The sequence below is a fragment of the Hemicordylus capensis genome, chromosome 3 (assembly GCF_027244095.1).
Source record: "Hemicordylus capensis ecotype Gifberg chromosome 3, rHemCap1.1.pri, whole genome shotgun sequence".
NCBI classification, from domain to species: Eukaryota; Metazoa; Chordata; class Lepidosauria; order Squamata; family Cordylidae; genus Hemicordylus; species Hemicordylus capensis.
Genome location: NC_069659.1, coordinates 86,205,252 through 86,230,627, shown reverse-complemented (window position 1 = coordinate 86,230,627; position 25,376 = coordinate 86,205,252). Strand labels below are relative to the sequence as shown.

General features: G+C 45.2%; 1 protein-coding gene across 9 annotated transcripts in view; it reads right to left on the bottom strand.

Annotated features, from left to right (window-relative positions):
- Positions 1-1,072: 1,072 nt before the first annotated feature.
- The window catches only part of BACH1 (BTB domain and CNC homolog 1), a 37,634-nt gene continuing 13,330 nt past the window's right edge, over positions 1,073-25,376 (bottom strand). For all 9 annotated transcript variants that reach the window (XM_053309339.1, XM_053309336.1, XM_053309331.1 and 6 more), the window contains exons 2-5: positions 15,607-15,904; positions 9,229-10,581; positions 6,695-6,901; positions 1,073-3,969 (exon numbers count right to left, since the gene is read on the bottom strand). In XM_053309339.1, the coding sequence (XP_053165314.1) occupies positions 3,508-3,969; positions 6,695-6,901; positions 9,229-10,581; positions 15,607-15,846 (2,262 nt within the window). In that variant the 5' untranslated portion in view covers positions 15,847-15,904 and the 3' untranslated portion in view covers positions 1,073-3,507. The remainder of the gene's footprint in view (positions 3,970-6,694; positions 6,902-9,228; positions 10,582-15,606; positions 15,905-25,376) is intronic.

Here is a 25,376-nt window from a genome sequence, read left to right as displayed (position 1 = left end):
AAAATCGTTTTGGAAGACCAAGTATACTACGTCAGCCAGATCACCTTTATCCACATGCCAGTTGACACTCTCAGAAAATTCGGAAAGGTTAGTGAGGCAAGACTTGCCCTTGCAGAAGCCATGCTGGTTCTCCTTCAGCAAGGTGTTTTTCTCTATGTTGAACGATTTTGTCCTTACGTAGGTTTTCCATTAATTTACCTGGCACAGAAGTTAATCTAATCAGCCTGTATTTTCCCAGACCCCCCTCTCTCAGACCCCTTTTTGAAAATCGGAGTTACATTAGTTTTCTGGTCCAGTTCTCTGGTACCGAGCCTGATTGTAGGGATAAGAGATATATTTTTGCACGAGGGTTGGCAATCTCACATTTGCGTTCTTTATGGACTCTATAGGTCAGAACCAAATTGAGTTGTATCCAGTGAAGATTTTAGCATACTGGCAGGATAAGAGTTGGTTTTGCAGATCCCAGTCAGTAACAAATTCTAAAGCAGCTGCACAATGGTCATGCTTTTTAGGCAGCACTACATACAATACATTGCATTAATCTAATCTGGACATGATAAGAGGCATCAGGAAGTGTGGCAAGGTTATGTTTTCCAACGCAAGAATGTAGCTGATATACCAACCAAACAGATGAAATGTGCATGAGCTACTGTGTCAATATTACATGCAGAAGATATTTTAAGTTTGTAAAAATCAGCAGAACTAGAACATGTATAGATTATCTTAATACTTAAAATTTAAAATTCTGTCCATGCCATGAAAATCAGATGTTTGAGTTCTCTCACGTTTTATGCACCAAAGCACAACAATTACACATTATTTTAGCTGAAAAGAAACATACTGGCTGCCGGCACTACAGGGGAAGGGGTGATTTTCACCAATCTCCCTTTCCCCCTGAAACCAAGTGTGTCTCCTGAAAATATACACAAGGAGCTTTAGAGCGAAGGTGAAATCAGCAAACATCATCACTCTCCCATAGAAGCAGTGCAGTGTTAGTTTGGTGTCAGCTTTTTATTACCGAGTGCAATGTGGTATTTATTTATGTAAGTCAAGAAGACACATACACACAGCATTTGAGAGGGAGTTTTTAGGAGTTTTATTCCAATTCAGTAATAGTTGCTTTTTTAATATATTATATAAACTGTATAAATAATGTTTTTCCAGAGTTCAGCTTTTGTAGTAAATGAATCAATCAGTAAGCATCAATTTTACAATGCCAAAATTCTACAAAAATGAAGACATTCTTAGAAAGGATAGTGGTTTTTATTGCATTAGAAAAAACAGTGGACTAAGAAAGATTTAAAAATCAATTGTAATGCAGGGAATTTTTCTTTTTACAATCTTTATGCTGTTTTATTGTTAGACTTTCTAACATTATGCCCCACATATTTAAAACTACTTTTAACGTGCCTCACTCAATGAAAATATTTTACAAGTTTAAAACTGAATGCTCTTAGCTGAAATTTAAGAACACAAGTTTACCTGAGATTTTTGTATATTAAAATTGCCATTAACATTCATTCCGAATATTTGCAAGTTGATGATTTAGTCTTTTTATGTTTGCATGCAACCTGAAACATTACTGTACAAACAGTTCTAGGAGGCAGCCGATTAGGCATTAAATCACCTCATTTTCCCCCAATTAGACATTAGAAAGTGAGCATATTTAGTTATTCCTTTAAAAAAAAAAAAAGTGAATGGACCTGGGGCTCCAATTTACAGACCTTACATTTATTAGCAAACTGCAAGAATAGAGCAGAGGCTCTTTTTCACAGCTTCCCTTCACTATAGTAATCCATTATCAACCAGCCTTTGAGAGGGAAGCCTGAGCCCGACTGCCCCCTGATTCAACCTCAACCAAACACTAGCCAGCCCATAGAGAATTAGAAAAATCTCAGTCCTCTAGAGATATAGCACTTATGATTTGTTGTCATAAGTAACTGAGTCAATATTACTTCCTTTCAAAAGAGAATCAAGCTACTTCAAGGGTATAGATTTTGCACTGTATGCCCAACAGATTTGGCACTGCTAACTGATTTGTCAGAAGAGAACAGGGCAGATCAGAATAAGAAGTAGAAGCATGCAGCTCCCAGAAAAGAAATTATGTGCACCCTTTAGAACAAGTGACTTATAAAATGCACACACACCACCAAAGATGCTGGTTAAATGCTTATTACATCCCCACCCCTCCGCTCCCAAATTTTCACAACAGAGATGAACACAAAACAGGCAAAAAGAAACCATGTGAACTCAGAGGAACTTCCACAATGAAGTCAAAAGTCTGTAAGCTGTGTAAATTATAATGCTAATCCGTGACAAGTATTTGTGAATATCACTGCAGCTTTGAATGATCTAGAAATCACTCGATGAGGTAGTGTAGGTTTTTTTGTTTTGTAATACATGCTGGTTATTAGAAGTACTGTTCAAATGGTGTATTTGGCCAAATGTTCACCAAATATGTTTACAGTTTATAAATGCAACTCTTTTCTAGAGAGGCAAAATCATCACTAACCTAATCAATATCTTAGCTTGTTAGAGGAGATAGCAGATTTACTATTCTAGAATCCTGCAAAGCAAATAGTAGTTACAGAAAGATGATCATATTCCAAACAGATATAAAAAACTGATGTCTGTTCTGAGGTAGGAAATGAAGAATTCCATTGGCTTTTATATTTTGTAAACTAAGCAAAAAGGTTTGAGGTTCAGTAGATAAACTTTCTGTTATCAAGAGCAGTTAAGCTATTGCAGATTTTATACAGGTTTTGTGTAATTAATACTATGCAAAACAGCCTAAAGTAACATTTCTCTATAATAAACTACTGAAGAATCCAAGTAGCATCTCTTATAACTGAAGTTTAAGCCATTGAAAACTGAATATGAATAACTACAATTAATTTAGCCCATAAAGCTATCCATTTAAGATAATCATTTTAAAAATATATCTGAACTGGTCCCACTGATAATAGTAAGAGTTGAAATCCTTCCCACAACTCTTGAGAAATTTTAATTTTCCTTATGACCAACACATTAATTTTAAGCAGGATGCACAAGCTACCATGGAGCAATAAAGTAAGCAGAACCTCAAGTGCTTGGGGAGTATGGAAGGACATCACTCTGAAGGACTGGGTATGTCTCCAATGCTGTAACCCATTATTCTAAAGGATATGGATTCTTGAGGTTGTGTTTCGTGTGTGTGTGTGTGTATTTTTTTAAAACCTGGGCTGGAACTGCATGGGAATTGGGTGAAAGATCTGTTCCATCATTTTGCATCTCATGACATGGGCAACCTGAAGTATCTGAACTGCAGAAATTCCCTTTTGTTTTTTTACTGAAGCATGTTACAAACTAAGACAGTGTCTCCTTTGCATGTCAGAAAAGAAAAGCCCAAAATTACATTTAGGTTTCATTGTGGATGGTGGATAGTTAAGTACAAACTATGGAAAGTTCTCTAACTTCCTACTTAATTATCAATGCTTCAATCCTGCAAGGCTGAGTTTAACAGAAAGATTATTCATCTGTAGTGCATTTGTCAGTCATCTGTCGACAAAAATCTGTGATACCACTGCCACTCTGCGCACACTGCTCCAGACATAATGTTTTCTCTGATATCCTTACAGGAACTGGACATGATTCTTGTGCTTGATCATATCCTGCACCACATGCTCCTTTAACACGCTGATAACTGGAACTTTGCTCATTAGCAGATGCAAGAGAAAGACCTGCAGATAATTCTACACACAATGGTATTGCAGACATGACATCAGAAGGCGCTGGCTGTTCTCTCTCTGGGACCAAAAATGAAAGTGGACAATCGGAAGTGGAATATTTTGCAAGTATCTGTATTTGCTCATGACTCAGTGCTGCTTCTTTGCATACTTGTTGACAAAGTCCAGTCAGATTCTGCTTCGTTTCAACCAATGTTGACAAAATGTGATCTTTTTCTTTCAACAAGTTATCCTTTTCATTTTGCTGCAGAAAAACAAAATTATGAGCTTTGTACTTTACTATACTTTGAGATACAAAGCATTTGTTTTATCAAGTACTATATGCTTCAATGTTCCAAATCAGACATCAATGGGAAACCATGTTTCCTGCTAAATGAATGAGCCTCTAGAGAACCATGGAGTAATGCGCTACTCCAGCTCCTCCCTTCCACCATGATCAAAAGAAGATCAAAAAAAGTGTCTGCTTTTGATTTTGAGCTGAATGCACCTATGAACTATATTAAGATTGCCATTGGCAATCATTCCAAATACTTTCCACACCAACGAAAAAACCCTCCTATATTATGAAGTCTAAAGTGCTATAAGGAGGAGAAAGAGCTACTACTACTACAAAAATTTATATACCACTTTCCAACAGAAGTTTCCAAAGCAGTTTACATAGAGAAATAAAAATAAAGAAGCTCCCCAAAGGGCTCAAAATCTGAAAAGAAACATGCACTGGCTGCTATGTTTCCAAGCAAAATACAAAGTGCTGGTCATTACCTATAAAACCCTGAACGGCTTAGGTATAGGGTACTTAAGAGACTATCGTCTTTATCATGAACCCAACCACCTATTAAGATCATCTTGGCAGGTCCGGTGACGGCTGCCGCCAGCATGGCAAACCATTCTGCACATCCCTAATTGAAAGGCCATGATCCAAATCCCTCATTGAAAGTAGACTCTGCACAGATGAGTCATGTGTGCAAAGGCCTACAGCTGTCTCTAAAGTACAACATGCAAATATAGAAGGTACAAAATAAGCAATCAAAAGACTGAGAAAACTTGTGACTTTTCACTTCCATGAGTGTTGTGATCACTAACAGTTTATCTTTCATAATTATAGTCATTCATTCATTCATTCGATTTCTATACTGCCCTTCCAAAAATGGCTCAGGGTGGTTTACACAGAGAAATAACAACTAACAAACTAACAAATAAGATGGATCCCTGTGGGGGATCACAATCTAAAAAGAACATAAGATAGACACCAGCAACAGTCACTGGAGGTACTGTGCTAGGGCTGAATAGGGCCAGTTACTCTCCCCGCTAAATAAAGAGAATAACCACGTTAAAAGGTGCCTCATTGCCAAGTTAGCAGGGGTTACTCTTAGTTCATAAAATGTTTTCTATTTTCCTTGTTAGAAGTATTAAAAAATTAGGAATAATATAATGCTGATTTGCCTGTGTGGATAGCAAGTCCTTACTTGCTCCTGGAAAAGTGTGTACTCTGAAAAGCCCTTGCTACAGTACATAGCATCATTACTATAAATTACTGAGCAACTGCTGAACTAGGCAGACTTATGAATCACTGCCTTGCAAAGCAGTTTATTTTGTTGGCAACCAAGTACGTTCCAGAAGCCAGGGGCAAAAATATACCCCAGATGCAGCTGAAACTGAAAAACAACAGGATTAAGGGTACTTTTGGACACCATTTTTCAAAACTCCTATCTACATGCTTGCCACCAGGAAGGTTATCACTGTCCCTATCATAAATTCAGCCAACTACCTGCAGGAAGAGAATAAGTGTGGTGGTGGTTGGCAACTTCCTACTGAGAGTTACAGAGGTGCTGTGTGCCACCTCTGTAACTTGTTAACTTGTGAAATGTGCCGTCTTCCTCATGCATGGATTCAGGAGATGATCAATAGGTTGGCAATAACTTCTCAAGTCCACTGATCTTAGTAGCAAGAATTATGGCTGATTTGTACTTGCTTTTTTCAGGATGTATTCTAATGTTTTTGGGGGTCTGGTTGAAGTAGCTGGAGATGTGGCAACCCATATACCTCAGTACTAAAAAAAATCCAAGGAAGGTTGGGCTGAACAGTATGTCCAAACAAGATATTAAGTGGTCTGTGTGTGGTACTACTGTTAATAAGGTCTGAATAAAAGTCACGGATGCTTCACTGCCAAGTCTATAACAGATACAAAAATGATGTTTCATGAGTCTAATTTTAAAGATCAACAATACAAGACTGTTGTATTGTTGTACTAAAGACTGTTGTTGTCTTGAAGTATCTACCTAAATTTAGGCAGCGGTTTTAATACCTTGTTGGGATTGGGACATGAATTTCCAAAACAGAAGATGTGAACTACGAGGATTAATCAGCCTAAATACAATTTTGATTGGGTTCTTCCAGTCTTTTCCACAAGGTATTTAGAGGTGTAAACAATATAAATTTGCTTTCAGTAAAATGGAGATTACTGAAAATGCTAGGAATGTGCCATAAATTAATTGGCTAGCAAAACTTAATGGGCTGAAGAGAGATACTTCAATGCTACAGGAGAAATTGGGAGATCTGTGGGGGCTTGCCTAGCCAAGCCCACAATAAAATAGCAGAAGAGACAGTGGAACATAATACTTAGGAACAGTCTGCTCCCAGATGTATCCAAGCACCTGACTAGATTGGTGTATGAAGGTACTTCTGTTGTGGTTGCTATCTCATCTCTTCTTGGAATACAAAGTTATGAATATCCATCACCATCTACAGGGTGCAGAGCTTTTCCCATCCCTATGCCATGTCAAATGGCCATTGCCCCTTCAACATTTTGCTACAACTACAAAGACTTGGAAGGAAATGCTGAGCATGACAGTAACTGTGAAAATATATTTACAGCTGATGAAAGAGATATAGAACTAAAGCACAAGGGGGCCAGAATCGGTTCAGGGAAGAGCATGCCTTTAATTTTAAAGAAAACTTCTCATACATACCAGTTTCTCAATCTCAGATTCAAGGTTTTGTATGCAGTCTAGTTTTCGCTTACGACAGCGCTGTGCTGCAATTCTATTTTTACTTCGCCTTCTAATATCATGGACACAATCCAGCTGTTCTGGCGTCAATTTGTGCATTTTCAGAAATGCCTGAAAGTCATTTCTAGAAAGTGAAATTATCTTCTGTGCATTAAATGGCAGCTTTACCTGAAAGGCAAATGTAGTTTCAGATAATGAACAAACACCATTATATTTTAAAATCCATTTTATTGTACAGGAGGACCTCATTATTTGCAGGTCCAGCACTTGTGGTTTCATGTATCTGCAGTCAGTTAATTAGCAACCAACCTTGGTATATGCAAAGAAGGGCAGGGGGATTAAATCTCCATTTCTTGCCACCCCCCTATATGAGCTTGGAGGTCATTTCTGGCTGCCATTTTGTTTTGGGGAGCTATTTTATGGTTCATTTTAACAAAAAATGGGGCAAAACGGTAGACTACTGGAGAGCATGGTAGGGTACTTTGGAGGGTTATTGTGGGGGACACCTATTTTTGGCAACTTTGGGCAGTATGGAAACCAAACTCCCCCCGATTCCCATAGCCCTCATTATCCATTATTCACAGATTCGCTATCCCCCCCCCACCCTGTGGAATGGAACCCCCACGAATAATGGGGTTCTCCTGTACAATGACATATTAACATTCACAAGATTACAGTACCCATAAACCCTGTTTTCCAACATCTATACATTGAGAATACACAAATATTTGACATTTTTATCAAATAAACGATCCACATTCAGACAGGAAATCTTTGTAAGGAGCAGCAGTCACCATTTATGCTTATACTGCTAACATTTAAAGTAGCATATGCAAAGAAAGTGACATTCTGCTTCAGACTGCCATGAGAACAAGTTTTGGTGCAGCTGTCTAGTTTTTGAAGCAGCTATCCAGAGTACTTAGCAAAAAGTGAATTTAGATATTGGATTGAAATTAGACCTGAATATTTGTTACTCAATAGAACAGAGATTGTGGTTTTAAAGTACTAGAGCAACTTAAGAGAGTTTCAGAGTTGGGGACCTGAAAACTTCATAATGTCAGTGAGGTCAAAACCAAGCTTTACTTCAGAAAGCTACATTGTACACTGAAAACAGATACTAGGAAGTCAAAGTCACAGTCACCCACCAGGTTTGATGGGTAAGCCATTAGCTGACCTGAAAGAGTGATGAATTGGAGTTGAGGAGTTCAAAGGAACATAAAGAGAAAGTTTGTGAGAAGCAAGATGTTACTTCTAAGTGAAGCTATTCCCCAGAAAATGGCAAGAGCAAAGGGAAGACAAAGATTTGTGCAATTTGGTAAGAGCAGGCTGATGGGGAGGAAGGGAGAAGAGTCTATTTATACAAGGGATGTACCCAAAAGTGCTTCGGTGCCAGCAGGGGTGGTTCTTTAAGGGCAGGGGAGGGTGCACTCACTCCTCCCGCCACATTTTCCCCACCGGCACTCTGTTATTTTCAATCCCCTCAGGGCAGCAGCATTCCTCCCTGCTGCCCCGTTGCCTCATCGGTTGGAAGTACTGATCGTGCATGCGCCTGTTGTGAGTGCACCCGTCTGCCATGCATACATGACGGGTGCATGCACGATTGGTACTTCCGGCCGATGAGAGCAACGGGGTGGCAGGGAGGAACACTGCCGCCCCAAGGGGATTGAAAATAATGGAGCGCCGGTGGGGGCAATGTGGCGGGAGGGGTGAGTGCACCATCCCCTGCCCTTAAAGAACCACCCCTGCTGGCGCCAAAATGCTGAAAAAGCCCCCAGAGCTGAAACGTTTCGGGCTCAAGCCTAATTTATACCTGGAAAGCAAGAGTGGATGCACTCATGCAGAAGTATTGGTAGTCAAGAAGCCAGGCAAATCCAACTGTCTAGACAGATCTTGGCTCGGCTGGCATTGCATATTGCAAAGTTGTGAAAAGTATTTATATGCAGGATAAGCATTACTTGCATGGAATCTCAATCTTTGAAAGAAAAAATTGTGAATACATGGCTTATTAGTGAAAGTTAGGAAAACATATAAGTTAAAATTTTATTAATAAATATGCAAAAATTTCAGAGAGGGAGACAAAGGACATAAAAATAATGAAACACTGGTATATTATTCCAGAATCCAATAGACTGTCTATGTCACGGTGCTTTTGGCAATAGCAGTTTTGGCCTGGTGAACACAGTCTGGGAAATGGTTATCTGGCTGTGGCTTTAGCCAGAGGGGACACACAAACAACTATGGAGGAGAATTCAACCTAGAATTACACTGGCTTTCTCTCCCCACATCCCTCAAATTGTACTTTAAAACTCCTACTACACTTTTTCAGTTCTTGCAAGGTGTAGCTTGAGAACTTTATTTCCAAGTAATTGTTACCTAGCTGTTTTGCAATAAAACATTTGTTCATGTAAAGAAAAAGTCTTTAGATGTAGTAAAACAGGCTTTGAAGAAGACATGCCACTGCACAGAAACAAGAGGCATACTTTGTACATTCTCACCTCACATTCCTGTTCCCTGGCAGAATAGGATTCACTATCTCCTTCTGTATCAGTTTCAGAATCTTCTTCCAAACTTATCACATAACTATGACATTGTTCTGGCTGCTGTTCTGGCACACAGTCTCCACTGTTTATCTCGGAGCTGTTTTCAGTACTGAGGTTATTGATGAAGGGGCAATTGACAGAGCTCAATGTTGTAAAAGTTCTTGGAGGATAATGCTCCGGACTGTCACTGATCCGGATACCTAACCAAGGACATTCTGCCTTCTTTTCAGAATAGATTTGCTCTGAAAATTCTTTAGTTGATGAAGGAGATAAGTTCACCGGACATTCTGTATCTGTATAAACATCACTCCAAAATCCTTTTGCTAGTTGTTCGGCTATCTCTCTCTCTACGCTGCTCCGACTGCTAGGTGAAGAATTATTCACATTTTCTCTGTCACACAAGCGAGACTTCAAAGACAGCCCCCCATCAGTGCTTTCACTGACTGGTTTGCAGTTTCCAGCTCCCACAACAATGCAATTTTTTCCAGCTGCATCTGTATTGCTCGGCATACTACTAGTAGTCAAGTCACAATATTGATTATAAACATTTAAGAGAGAAGCAGAATAAAGTCCATGAGTGGCAATAGAAGAATTATGGGGGTCAAACACAGAATTAGACTTGGTTTCAATACTTTGGAACACAGAAGTTGTCTCTTCCTTCCCATCTTCTTCCATTTCTTCCTGAGCATCTTCACATTTTGAGATTGGCTGTACCGCTGCACATTCAAGAGATTTCTGTATAGCACCAGTAGAAATTGATTCAGTCTGATGAATGGATGCAGCAGATGTAACCTGAACTTCTTTGATACTGGAGCTGGACTCCATAACAGGGACTTTATCACTCTCCAGAGCTTTTTGGAACTTCCTGTATTTGGGGCATAAGGATGCTGAACCAAACACATGACTCCTTTCTGATACAGATTCACATGTTTGACTGGCACTGTCTTGTGGAACAGATACTTCTGAATTTTGTTCACCTTTGCAAGCCCTCAACTGAGTGTTTTGAATGCATTCGTTTTGCAAATTTTCATCTCCATCATTTATTTCTAGATCCTCATTGTCAGCGACTTCTATTTTATGGTCCTCTTTCCGACAACGCGATTTACAGCATTTCTTTTTCTGATACTCCTGCCAGCCTGGTTTATGGTCCAGAAACTTGAATTTGAGGAACTGGAAGCAAGATTCCTCGATGTCATGTATCCCCAAGAATTCAGCACACTTGCAAACTTCAGCCACATTGTCCTTGTTTAAAATAAGTTTAGACGTATAGGCAAATTGAAGCAAAGGATCAAATCCTTTTAGTGTAACCTGTTTAAGAAAATGGAAGGGGAATGGGAAGAAAGGAGCAAAAAATGGATATTAAATTTCTAGCAAACATTATTCATGAGAACACAAGGACAGAAATGTTTTAATGTTTTAAGTCCCATTATGTTGTAAACTACTGAGAGATGTGACTTTGGGCAGATTACGGATACAATAAACAATAAAATAAAATAAAACAGAAATTAGTTCCTCTTGTTCAACAATGTGAACGACTAACAAGTTATGATAAACTGCTTACAAATAATCATGACGTAGGCTGAGTGCAGACAAATGCAAAACCATGGTTTGTGCTAACAGTGTTAGGAACTCTCAGCCATCATTTGAGCTTCTAGTTGTAAAACAGGTAAGCCATATTTTTTGTGCATTTGTCTGCCATCTGCTCAGGACTCAATTGAATAAGTTCCTAAATTCACTTCCATTTCCATAAGGGAAAGTAACTCCCTGTTTCCATGGTGCAGCAGCCTTTTTAAGTGGAATAGTGGCTCTGAAAATTCAGATATAACACAGAACCCTCAGCTAGTACAAACGGTCTGCAAATAACTTCAAATCATAGTTTCAGAAACCTTGTGATTTCAAACAAACCACAATTTGTGGATGGACTCTGATGTAATGTTAAACCATGGTTTCAAATGCCTTAGTTTTGCCTTGTTTGGCCTAGGCTTAAGCACAGCAAGTAATGCTTGTGAAAAAGCAGCCCTCTCTGTACGAATAGGCTACACAAACCTCTGGTCAACGAACTAGATATACGAGTGGCCACTGAGGAGCAATAATTCAATCTCCCTCACTGCTTTTTACAGCATATTATAAAAATATTTTCAAATAGAGATTGTTCACCTTTTCAGAAACAGAGAAACAGGCTCAATTCAGATGTAAATCCTCATGATTTAGTGCCACATGCCCAAGGGTGATCCCCCACCTCCCTCATATATGAGATAGAGAGTAAAAGCTTTCACTTTAAGAACTGTAGTTTCCTATTATGTACAAAGTTGGGGAACCATCAGTGTAAACTGAATTTAAAACAAACCAGAAGATCTAATCAGGAGCAAGCCATGGTTTTGTATCCTGGTTGTTCTAATTAAGAATCAGATAACAAACCACATTTTCTTAGTTCAATCTCCCTCACTGCTTTTTACAGCATATTATAAAAATATTTTCAAATAGAGATTGTTCACCTTTTCAGAAACAGAGAAACAGGCTCAATTCAGATGTAAATCCTCATGATTTAGTGCCACATGCCCAAGGGTGATCCCCCACCTCCCTCATATATGAGATAGAGAGTAAAAGCTTTCACTTTAAGAACTGTAGTTTCCTATTATGTACAAAGTTGGGGAACCATCAGTGTAAACTGAATTTAAAACAAACCAGAAGATCTAATCAGGAGCAAGCCATGGTTTTGTATCCTGGTTGTTCTAATTAAGAATCAGATAACAAACCACATTTTCTTAGTTCACACATAATGATGAATTACTGCCAATGCTAGAACAGGTGTTATATGCACTGGGAATTCTGTACCAGTTATCTAATCTGGTACAGGATTACAGCCACATTTTGCATCAGTGAAGCTTATGAAGGGGCTTCAAAAGGCAGCCCCATACAGAGTGCATTACAATAATCCAAATGTGATGCAAGGGCATGGATAATAATGGCTTGATCTGATACAGGTGGCACTCAACCAAAGCCAGGCAAAAACAATGACCACCCAGATTCAAAACCAGATCCAAAAGAACTCCCCAACTGTGAACCTGATCCTTCAAGGGGCATGCAACTCCATCCAAAACAAGGTTGATGTAACATTACTGAATCTACAGTTTTCCTGACCTGGAGAGCCTCCATCTTATTCAGATTTAACCTGAACTTGTTAGTCCACATCCAACTTCTCATTGCCTCCAAACACTAATTCAGAATATTCAATTCATCTCCAGTTGGGAATGGTGCAGATATAACTGGGTGTCATCAGCATACTGATGGTATCATACCCCAGATGAACACTCCAAACTATTTCATGGAGATGTCAAAGTTCATGAGGTCAAGATATGAGATGCTATAGGTCGAAGGCCAGTGTGCTGAGCAGGCATCCCCTAGCACCATCTTCTGGAAACTTCCTTGCAGGAAGGGTTGGAACTACTGTACTAGGACCCTTAGTCCGATTCCATATAACCTATTTCATTTACTGTAGTTATTACCCGATTCTCAGCTCCACAGCTTATCTATTTCATTTATTGCAACAATTCTATAAACTAAAACTCCCCCCCTTTTGCAGTAAGAGAAATAATATTTATACTTAACAGCTAAAATTGAAATTTTAAGTACCAGGAATTAGAGGAAGTGCAGGTAGAAGAAATGTATAGCAAGAGAAGTTCTTTTCATTAGTTTCGTAATTAATATAATTGTGGTTATTCTAGAGAACTGATTACATAGTGATTTGGGAATCAAGAGGTTTCATTATGGCTCTTATCAGCTCACATCCTGAAAACAATTCTAAATGAATAGATTTAAATAAATTGTGATATAAATTGATGTCACCAAGAAAGGTCCATTAAAATCAATGATTTAAATCAAATATATACATTTTAAAGTGCATACTAATTGGTCGCTACAACTTAAACACATACTGATTTAATGTTGCTTCATTCTGATAACCAAGCCTTGCATTTCTTTGTTACACTGTTTAAGTTTACCATATTTTACTTTTGTTCACCTGGTGATGGGATTTATTCAAAATACACATAGCCTTTGTTATTTGTGGGATTTCCATTCTGGGCTACAACCGTGAATGATGAAACTGTGAATAATGGGAATTGGGGGGTTAGGTTCCAGAGCCCAGGAAAATGACCAAAAAGACAGGGTAGAAGCAAAAATAAGGATGGAGCACAGCACTGTACCTTGGCCACCTCAGCTCTCCTGCTCTCCAGGAATGGCTCCCAGCTCCTCCAGTAATGCATAATTGTGAAGTTTCCTCACCCCCACAGTTTAAATCAAGTACTTAGCAGCACAAGCTCCAGGCCTGATTGGCTGGTAGGCTGGCCAAAGAGGCAGCAAGAAATCAAATCTATTTCAAGTAATTTACAAAAGTGATAATTAGCATCTTACCAGGGCTGCACAATGTTGCAAGAGGCTCCAGAAAATGGCTCCAAGAAGCTCCACAGGAATGGCTCCAAGAAGCCTCCAAATGTTCCAGCGCAATGGCTCCCTAAGTCTGTCAAATGCTACCCAGAGAAGAGAGCCAGTGTGGTGTAGTGGTTAAGAGTGCTGGACTAGGACCGGGGAGACCCGAGTTCAAATCCCCATTCAGCCATGAAACTAGCTGGGTGACTCTGGGCCAGTCACTTCTCTCTCAGCCTAACCTACCCTAACTTCACAGGGTTGTTGTGAGAATAAACTCAAGTATCTAGTACACCGCTCTGGGCTCCTTGGAGGAAGAGCGGGATATAAATGTAAAAATAATACCACCCAAAATGGCTTTTTGAAGCACAAAACTCTAAAAAAAACCCAGACCAAAGTGCACCACCATCGTCCTCCAAACTCCTCTCACAACCCACAAGCACATGCAGCAAGAGCATGATCATACAAGGGTAGAACTGAGCCACCAAGAACCACAGATACGTGAACACATACAGCAGATAACAAGGTCAGGTATACATTGCCCAAACATGCATACATGAAAAGTGAGTGTGTGCCAAAACCCTGGATAACAAGAGCCTCCTATAGTCTCATAAAGTGTCCCTTTTACAACCTGCATCTATGACAGTTTTCATAGAGAGGTGATGGTTGAAATCAACACCAGAAAGTGATTTTTTTTCCAGGGTTCCTTTCTGTTTCAGTCTGCCCCTTCCCCATACACAATCAACCCACACCACACTACCCTACCCGCCCAGCAGTTACTGGGCAAGCTTCATAAAATGGAAGGTAAATGTCTACATTCTTTGATTGGTAGATAGAATTATGGCAATTTATAATTAGAGCACAGACTGAGCTAGATGAAACAATCAGAGAAGGTGGTCACTCAGATGGATCAGTGGATGACAACTGTGCTGACATACCAGCCCCTATATCAAACCATAAGCAAAAGTACAGTTATTCTCTGTGATAACTGATGAAGATCTTGGCCCAATTCAGTCATAACACCAAATCGTAGATTGGTGTACCTGAGGTTTAAGTGCTGAAGCTGAGAATCGCACCACATATGATCCAGTAATTGAGGTTTCATTACATCCATCCATTGGCTAGAGTCATCCCATTCTCTTCCTAGTCCTCCCAGACTCAATCCCAGCATTTGCGGTGCTGCTTGCATTGCCAGACTGTGGGCATGTCATCAGCCATCCAGCAAGCATTGGTTATGATGTAAGGGTCGTGCATATAAGCACTCAAATTCACTCATATTTTCTTGGCATCTGGCCAAGAAAATGATGACATGCCCAAAGACAAATTAACCCTTTCCTTTCCTCCCAACCATCGCATGGCTCAGCTCAAAGGCTGAAACTTGTACTGAGCTAGAAACCCCCCATACGAAGCTGGAAACTGTGTCCGAAGCCTGCCCAACCATCTTGCAAAGTAGTGGTTAAAAACTAATACCCAGATAAATATGAAGAAAGCTTCATATGCCCTCATTTTGACGTGTGTGTGGGGGGGAGATCCAGGCTCCTACACCACACCACTTCCAACCAACCAGCCTGTGCCCTGATGCCCATTTCTGTGTCTGTGCCTTTACTTCAGGATATGGGTGGTATAATTTATCTTCTGCTATATTTTGATTTTTTTTAAATTGTTTTTATTATCATCTTAAATTATGCAGTCTGAGAGTGGTATTGCGCCAGAGGGGCTAAAAGTCCTTTCAATAAACAACCATTCAAACCATTCATGATCCTGTCACACACTTAGCAATTCTAAATAGTAGTTTTATGTTTTCTCTGATGATAATATCTGTGTCCCAGAGAAGGGATAAAATTTAACTTGAGACAAGTGTCCCATGATGGTCTACATGGGAAGTGTATGATCTGCAGTGGTACTTACCTCTTCAGGTAAAATAACTCTAAGATCAGGTTCCAACTGACCTACAATTCTTGAATGGAAATAGCTACTGCATGCTGCAAGCACGGACCGGTGAGCCCGAAATCGCTGATCTTCCACTAAGATGGTAACATCACAAAAGAGATCTTGCTTTCTCTGCTCATCAAGACTGAGAAGAACATTGACACTGTGCACTGAAGACTCATATGCAAAAACCACACTGTTTCTTTCGCTTAAAGACATCCTGTATCACAAACGTTAGTGATGGCCTCAGAGGAAAGCATGCTTCTGTTCTTCACACCTGAGAATGAAAAAAGAATCATCACCACAAAATGCTCAGTAGTAGAGAATACCACCAAAATAACTTTATCGAACCTGCTGAATGGGCAAGGAAGACCTTTTTAAAGTAGTGCTTTTGATATTCGGCAGCATAAGAGAAACTCTCCCAATTTAGCCCATCACAGCTTCTCTTTAGTGGCTGTTCCTACCATCTCCCTTGTATTTCCTTTTAGGTTATGTGGCCTTTTTGGGATAAGGAACCATTCCCCACACTTTCTGTAATGTAAATTGCTTTGAATTTTTTTGTTGAAAAGTGTACATTAACATACATCAGCAAAGATTGTCAAGAAGTTACTTTCAGCCACTCATTGATGCAAATTACAGGCCAAGAAAATGGTCTCTTCATGTGAGCAGCAAATAGTAAGCGGGGGTGGGGGGGTGGAGGGGTGCGGCAATTTATTCCATGGATCAACTTCCATAAACATGAATTTCTAGTTTCAGATTACATCCTGTTCATGGACTCCTCTGTGTATTCCACAAATTTATTACACATACATTACAACAGACCACTTGTCTGAACTGCTAGAGGTGTATAGATAATGCATGAATTAGCTGAACCCGCACAGAGCATCTGTGCGGTAGTACACTGAGCATCCTCCTGCTCTCCGCCCCCAACGTGCCCCCAACGTGCCCTCCCGCTCTCCGCCCACAACCCGACCCTCATCTTTGGCCTGACAAGGGGTCGCTCCTCTCGCTCCCGCTCCCCCCCATATCCCTCTCATTCATGCTCTCCCCCCCAACTCGCTTCACTTGCTCTCCCCCACACACAACTCACTTCACTCGCTCCCCCACACACAACCTGGCCCTCATTCTTGGCCTGCTGATGGCCGCTTTCCTTTGGTCTGCTGGTGGCCACTCCCCTTCAGCCCGCTGGTGGCCCAGCAACAGCCGCTTCTCCTCAGGCCACCAGCTGGCCTGGCAACAGCTGCCTCCTCACCAGGCCTGCCACCACCTCCTCCCTCCTGAGGCAGGTGGGGCTTTTCCCCCCTCCCTGCCAGGCTGCTTCTCGCCCTGCCACCACCGCACCTCCTCCTAAGCCTGCCAGAGGCCTCCTCCGGGGCAGCGTTGCTTTGCCCGCTGCCCGGCTCCCTCTCTCCCTCCCTGCCAGTCAGCCAGCCATTTTGGGGTGGCCATGCTGCTGCCATGTCACCTCCTAAGCCCATTGTCTGTCCTGGCCTGAGCAGCAGCTCCACCCCTTTTCATCAGTCGTGGCTGCAGTGGGGGCGGGGATTGCCACACATCCCCACATAGTTCTCTCTTCAGTCAGCCATAAGAGAATTAAATAAATTGATTGATCAAAATATTGCAAAGATACAAACTAGTGTCACAAGAAATATTACTTCATGCACAAATCTTCATTTATTATGCCATATTCATGATCTTAGGCAAAAGTCTCTGCCGGCATTTAAAACAGATATAGTTAAAACAATGTTTCAGAGTATTTTAATGGTTTACTAGCTGAACCTACACAGAGAATATATGCTAGTACCTGTTTGCTCCCCTTGCCCCACCATCACAGCCCCTCACCCCAGAGACCTCCCCACCCTCACCTGAGCCGCCCCCCACACTGCCACATTCCTTCTGCTATCATTGCTTCTGACCCAGTCTCTCCCCACTCGCACACCCTCAGTGCCCTCCATGACACTGCTTGTCTCTCACCCACCCCTCTCCCAGCCATCCCTGCTTAAGTCATTGCTTCCCGCCCCACCCCCACCCCCACCTGAGTAGCACTCCTGCTCCTCCTCCTTGACTGGGCCCTTCCTCGCTGCCGCCATAGCCACTCATTCCCCTCAGGCCGCTGACAGGCCCAGCCCACCCCTTGTCTGCCTCCGCCAATGTGCTCGGTAGCCCCGAGCAGCAGTGGCAGTGACTGGCCGGGCCCTTCCTCACTGCCGCTGTGGTCTCTTGGTCCACTCACGGCCATGGCAGGCCCGTCCCTCGCCTGCCTCCCTCCCTCTGCCAACAGGCTCAGTACCCCAAGCAGGAGCAGCAGCAGCTGACCGGGCCCTTGCTTGCTGCTGCTGCTGCTGACATGGCTGCTCGCTCCCCTCAGGTTGCTGACAGGCCCAGGCCTAGGTCCATCCTTTGCCTGCCTGCCTCTGCCCAGCAGCAGCAATTGGCCGGGCCCTTTCTCGCTGCCGCTGTAGCCTCTTGATCCCCTCAGGCCATTGACAAGCCCAGGCCAATCCCTCGTCCGCCTGCCTACACCAATGGGCTCAGTAGCCCCAAGCAGGAGCAGCAGGAGCTGACCGGGCCCTTCTGCCATGAAAAATAGTGGGGGGCTCTTTAAAAAAAAAATAAAATCCCTGTGTCCAACTCCTGGTTGTTAGATGGGGCTTCTAGGTTGGATATTGCATTAATTGTCCTCATGGCCTTAGCCAAAAGAACCTCAAATCCGTCGCTCGGAAGCGGTGCTTAGAAGGAGAATTCTGTGGGGAGATCTCTACCTGGTAGATATCTCATTCCACTGAATCGGTACTGCTATCAACAGCATGTTAATTGGGTAGGGAAAGGGATGTTCGGCTGGGTCAGAGTGGGGGAGGAGGGTTGCCTCATGGGACAAGGTCTCAAGAGACCAGTCTTTAACTCACCTTCCCCTCAGATGATGGCTGCCTGTTTCTGGGAGCATGGACTACACTCACAGACAATCCACGCTGCATGCCTGCAGCACAGAGCTCTAGATATCCCATAATGCACTGCACAACATGCATGATGCATTGGGGGATTCCCCCAGATGGTGGCCGCCTGCCCACCTCCCCACCCAGTCATGTGAACGACTTCGGTAAGTAGCTAAAGCAGTATGTTGAATTACTGCCAAACTGCATCACAAAAAAGATATTATCTCCCCAACCAATCCATCTATTTACTCTTAATGAAAATCTGTTTGGCAGGGTATGTGAGAGGAGTATGGGGCAGCATGCTAAAAGCTGGATCCATGATATCCAAAGACAAAAGGGCAAGCAATATAAATTTTATATTGCCGCCCCTCCCCCCAGTCATCGGCAAAAGGCTTCAAAAAGCCTTTTGCGTGTGCGCACGTCACACGCGCATGTGACACAGAGACGTGTGCGCGCTACGTTCGCATGTGCAAAAGGCTTTTTGAAGCCTTTTGCTGACGACTAGGGGAAGGGGTGGCAGGGAGGAATCCTGCTGCCCCAAAAGCTTTTCAAAACGAACGTGCCGGCAGGGGAAACGCAGTGGCGGGGGGGGGGGGTAAGTACACCCTCCCCCGCCCTTAAAGAGCCCCCCACACCAGTGTCGGACCGCCCTCATGTCCGCTCCGGACCGAAGGCTTTCAGAATGGCCTCCGGACCGGTCTGGGCTCATCCCTACTCTCATGTACTATGAATTTGAGCTACTGGGACCGAACTAGGCACAGTAAATGCCTAGGACTCTATGAGTAAAAATTCTGATACTTGGGCAGGACTGGAGGAACAGAGCCCTCTGGGTGAGAGTGCAAAGTGCTTTTGAGTGCTTTTGGCAGAGTTTGGCAACACTCAAGATGTACAGCAAGACACTAGCTAGGGGAGGGAAAGAAACATTGGTCGTACCGTGAAGGGTTCTTTCTCCTCTGAAGTAGGAGGTCACGGCTCACAATGGGTAATCTTCTGCTCCTTGCTCCAGATAGACAGGAAGTCTCAGGTGATTAGATAGGTGATGATCCGTCCCCTCCTCCCAGCATGCCCAGGTGCACTTCCCCAGTTCCGACTGTCATGCCTCATGACGGGTAGTCCCTGCTCACGGTGCTATTTCTTGGCTTGTTTGCGTAGCTCACAGTGCTACGGACTAGAGATTAGCATGCAAGGGGTGAAGGACAGAGGACAGAATGCCTGAGACTTAGAATCGTTAGTACTGATATAGAAGTCATTAGTGACGCCTCAATGAGTGCAGTCTATTGATGAAAGTATGTGTCAGATCCACGGGTGGGCCGCGTGACCTCCTACTTCAGAGGAGAAAAGACCCTTCATGGTAGGACCAATGTTTCTTTCTCCCTTGAAGTAGGAAGTCACGGCTCACAATGGGACCTACCAGAGCAGTACAGGTACCTGTGGGGGAGAAGTGGATACTTCTCAGCTGTGCACCACCTGTTGCAGAATAGTCCTCCCAAAGGCTGCCTGCTCTGTGACTAGAGAGTCAATTTTATAGTGTTTTAGAAAGGGGGAGGGGGATGACCACGTGGCTGTGCGGCAAATCTCCCCCAGTGGTGCCTGAGCTGTGAATGCCGCCGAGGTAGCTGCACTGCAGGTGGAGTGCACTGTAATTCCCCGCAGCACTTGGATTGATAGGGCCTGATAGGCTGTGGCAATGCAAGCCCTCAACCAGCGAGCCAGGGTAGTCTTGGAAGCCTTGGTCCCCAGGGACCTGGCATGGAAGGACACGAAAAGAGCCTCGGACCTTCTTAAGTCCTTGGTCCTTCAAATGTATATGCACAGGGCCCTGTGCACATCTAGGGTGTGCCATTTACGCTCTAGTGGGTGCTTCGGGCTGGGACAGAATGACGGTAGCACCAGTGCTTGGGACTGATGGAAGACAGAGTTGATCTTAGGTATGAAGGTAGGATCCGTCTTAAGGACCACCGCGTCCAGCTGGAATATGCAGAGCTCCTTCCGAACCGAGAGTGCTCCCAGTTCTGACACCCTGCATGCCAAGGTGATAGCTGCTAGGAAGAGAACTTTGTACAATAGGTATTTCAAGGGAATGGTCGACAGTGGTTCGAAGGGTGTGCGCGTGAGAGTGTTTAGGACCTTATTGAGGTTCCATGAAGGGAAACAATGGACTGGAGGTGGAGAAAGATTGGTAGCCCCGCGTAAAAAATGTGACAAATAGGGGTGTAAACTCAGGCCCCCTGTACCTTTAAGCTTGAGTACTGACGCTAAGGCCGAAGCCTGCCGTCTTAGTGTACTGAGTCTTAGACCATGATCTAGGCCTGCCTGGAGGAAGGCCAGAACATGGGGAACCCTGGCCGAAGCTGGGTCGACTCTTTTACGCCTTGAACATCAGAGGAAGGCAGCCCAGGTTGTCTGATAAATTCTATTGGTGCTCTGGCGCCTGGCGGCCAGAATTGTGTCCTGCACTGGCTTGGAGTATCCCTTGTTTGCTAATAGTGCGCGCTCAAACTCCAGGCGTGAATTTGGGGCCACGCCGGGTCTGGGTGGCGTAACAGCCTTTGGGACAGCAGGTCTGGCCGCAGGGGAAGGGGCATCGGTTCCACCACTGAGAGCAGCACCAGATCGGCAAACCATGGACGCCTTGGCCAGAAGGGGGCCACCAGAATGAGCTGAGCTGCCCTCTGACGGACCCTCGCCACTACCCAAGGGATCAGTCCTATCGGTGGGAAGGCGTACAGGAGACATTGTGGCCAAGGGGCATTCAGAGTGTCTGTGCCTTCTGCGAGGTGATGGAAGAACCTCGTGAAGAAGCGGGGTAGCTTGGTGTTCTCTGGGGATGCGAACAGGTCCACCTGTGGACTCCCCAGGCTGTTCTGAATTTGCCTGAAGACCTCGGGTGGAGCGCCCACTCTGCTTGGTCCACTGTCTGGCGACTGAGCCAGTCTGCCTGAACATTGGAAATGCCACTCAGGTGTTCTGCCCTGATCAACTGCAGATGGGGCTCTGCCCACAGGAATAGACCGTATGACTCCTCCATTAGGAGGAGGCCCTGACGGCACAGTGGTAAAACTGCCGCCCTGTAACCAGAAGGTTACAAGTTCGATCCTGACCAGGGGCTCAAGGTTGACTCAGCCTTCCATCCTTCTGAGGTCGGTAAAATGAGTACCCAGAATGTTGGGGGCAATATGCTAAATCATTGTAAACCGCTTAGAGAGCTCCAGCTATAGAGCGGTATATAAATGTAAGTGCTATTGCTATTGCTATTGCTATTAGGGATCTGGACCTGGTTCCGCCCTGTCGGTTCACATGAGCCTTGGCAGTCACGTTGTCGGTCCTGACCAACACATGCTGCCCCTGTAAGACTCCCGAGAAGTGGTGGATGGCCAGTCTGATGGCCCTCAGTTCCAACCAGTTGATGCTGTGTTGGGCCTCCTCCGAAGTCCAGAGTCCCTGGGCTGTCTGCCCTTCGCAAAGGGCTCCCCATCCTGACAGGCTGGCATCTGTAGTGACGGTGATCCTGTCGGGCTCCCTTAGGGGGTTCCTCCTTTCCAGGTTCTGGGACAGCCACCAGCGAAGGGACTGCCGGACCTGACATGGGAGTGGAATCAGCTGCCTTGTGCAGCTCGTGATATCGTCAGGAAGGGTAGTAGCATCCACTGTAATGGACGTGCATGCCACCTTGCCCATGGCAGGCATTTGCTGCATGCAATCATGGACCCCAGAACCTGAGCCAGTGTCATGACCTCCACCTGCGCTCGGCTTAGGAGCGGTTGGATCTGGTCGCACAGTTTCTCCCTCCTGTCTACAAGGAGGGATATGGTGGCCGCCCTCATGTCGAACCAGGCTCCCAAATGCTGAATGGTGTGGGACGGTTGGAGCTGGCTCTTGGCCTCGTTCACAAGGAACCCGTGGGATTGTAGTGACTGGCGAACCCTCAGGGTGTCTGTGTTCACCTGCTGAAGGGAGTGTGCTCGAATTAAAATGTCATCTAGGTAAGCATGGACCCTGAGGCCCTTCAGCCTCATGTGGCCCACCAGGGCGGCCAGCACCTTGGTGAAGACACGTGGGGCCGAAGAGAGCCTGAATGGTAGGGCCCTGTACTGGAAGTGTTTCCGGTTGTAGCAGCACCTTAGAAACCTCCTGTGTGAAGGGACAATGGGTATGTGAAGGTATGCCTCCTTCAGGTCTATTGATGCCAGGTAGTCGCCAGGTGCTACTGCTTCCCTGATAGAATGCAGGGACTCCATCCGGAAGCATCGCTTCCGAATATAGCGGTTCAGCCGTCTGAGGTTTAGGACTGCCCGCCAGGTTCCGTCCTTCTTGGGTACCAAGAACAAAATGGAGTAAACGCCACGCCCTAGTTCATTCGAGGGTACAGGCTCTATGGCCCGAATCTGTAGCAGGTGGGCTAAGGCCTGTTCCATCTGTTGGTATTTGATCTTGTTCCTGACCCTCGGGGAGACTAGAAACTGTTCCCGTGGAAAGGAGTTGAACTCCAGGCAGTAGCCCGACTCCAGTGTATTTAAGACCCACCTGTCCTTTGTGGAGGCTGCCCACTTGGTGGTGAAGTGTTGCAGCCTGGCCCCTATTGGTAAATAGTCAATTTTGCTTACGGTTTTGCCGTCCTCCCGTCTGGGGGACAGCAAAGCACTGTTGTCGCTGGCCTGACCTCTTTTTCTGGTGCCAGTGGTTACTGGATCCCCACTGGGGTCGTCCCTGGAATCGATTCTGTCACTGGCCCCGGAAAGCGGTACCTTGCTTGTAGGGACAAAAGGAAGGTCGGTTAAGACGAAAAGATCTACGTGAGTCTCTGCGGCCCGTGGGCATGGCCCTCTTTTTGTCCTGTGTCACTACCAGGACTTCATCTAGCGCCTCACCAAAAAGGTTGCCACCGTTGAACAGTGTGGAGGCCAGGTTGGATTTAGATTTCGCATCTACCTGCCAGCTTTTGAGCCACAGTGATCTGCACAGCACGTTAGCCGCCATTGCTCTAGAAGAGGCTTGAATAGAATCCAGGCTTGCGTCTGCCATGAAGGCCTTGTCTGAGTACAGTCTGGCCTGGCTCAAGCTTGGTAAGGAGGTCTTTCACCCACAAAACGGATGCACGTGCCATGATAGAGGTGGCGGCCGAGGCCCTGAGGGAGCCAGCCGACGCCTCGTGGGCCTTACGTAGGAGGGCATCCGCTTTCCTATCCTCAGGGCCTTTAAGTTGTTCATCCCCTTCCCTATTCACAATTGCCCCTGACACTAGAGCCACTATGGGTGGGTATATTTTGGGCACTGCGATCTCTGCCATAGCCTCATCGGGGAGAACATAAAACCTCTTGGGAAATGAACTTGTGTGTCTTATGGCTGCGGGATTAGTCCATTCGGCCCGCATGGTATTCCGGAAGAGTGACGGGAAGGGTACCACAGGGCATTGGTGCCCCGCTACAGGAAAAACATCCAGTGCCAGCTGGACTGATGTCTCCTGTGGCTCTGGCTGAGGGGCTGCAGCGTTAATGACCCTCTTGGCCTTGGATAGCATCACCTCATACATGTTCTGGGAGAACAATCTCAGGATGGGGCTCGGAATCTGAGGGGGTCTCCTCCTCCGAAAGTTCCCCTTCCTTATCAGACTCCTCGGGCTCGCTGTGGTCCCTTGGATTAGGGGTTGGTGCTGAGGGGTGTCTACTGTTAGCCGGCATGGGGATGTCTCCTCCCCCCCCCCGCTTGGTTTGCTCTAATGCTTCGTCTGCCAGTATAGGTGCCCTCTGAGGTGCGTCTGGGCCTTAAGGTGCGACTGCAGAGGTGAGTTCTTTCCAGGCTGTCCTCGGACAAGGAGGAAGGGGACCTATTCCGTGCTCTCCCGGCTGTATGCTGCGGAGAGGCACCCAGGGGTAGACTAAAGACTTTTCTCATCTCCCTGGCCACTGCTTCTTTAACAGAGTGTGAAAGAGCTTTGGCATTAATCTTCATTTCTTTGGCCATCATTTCCCGCACCCATTGCGTTCTCTCCTGCATTTGCTCCGAGTCCCCAAACGCGACACTTACCTGGTGTCGAATGGGTAACGAGGGGTGCTCATACCTGGATTCATAAGGACTCGTCAGGTGGTGCGGGTGGTTCTGGCAGCAGGTTGTCCTTAGAAAGACGTCCTCCTGGCACATGTTTTGTGCTCTCGCACCTGCGGCGTGGGTGAGTGGTCTACGGACTTCGCCCACCCGCCTATCGTCACCAGATGCAAGGGTGAGAGGTCTATGGACTTCGCCCTGCCGCTCCACCCTGTCGGTGGTGGGGGTTGCCAGCCCCCACGCCCATATGTATGGTACCTCCATTCCAGTCTGATGCACCCAGGTGGATCCGCCAGATGGCTCCTGGGTAATGTTATGCAGCCCTTGCATGGCTACAGGGCCTGCCCCCTGTTGGTTTCCAGTTATAAGGTAGTCATGGCCATGTGGAGCGAAAAAGGCGTCTTCTACAATTTGACGAGCAGGTGGTGCTATTGTCACCCCCTCCACTAGGTTGCTGGAGCACGCAATGGCGGCAGTCTCAGCAGTGGGCAGTATGGTCTCCGATAGGGGATGGGAGGCCAGAATGGCTGCGCTCGTGGGGCCCGATGGGGGCCGTTCGGCTGCGGCTGCCCCGGAGGCGGTCCCCGCAGGGGGGACGGCCCAAACAGAAATGGCCGTACTGGAAGCGGCCTCGGCCGCCAAGGAAGAAATGGCTGAAAGCACGGGAGCGGCCGCAATGGCGGCGGACCCCCCGAGGGGGCAGTCCGCTCGGTGAGGGCCCCTCCTTGGTTCGCCGTGGCTGCGGACTCTGCCGAGGCGGCGGTCCCCATGGTG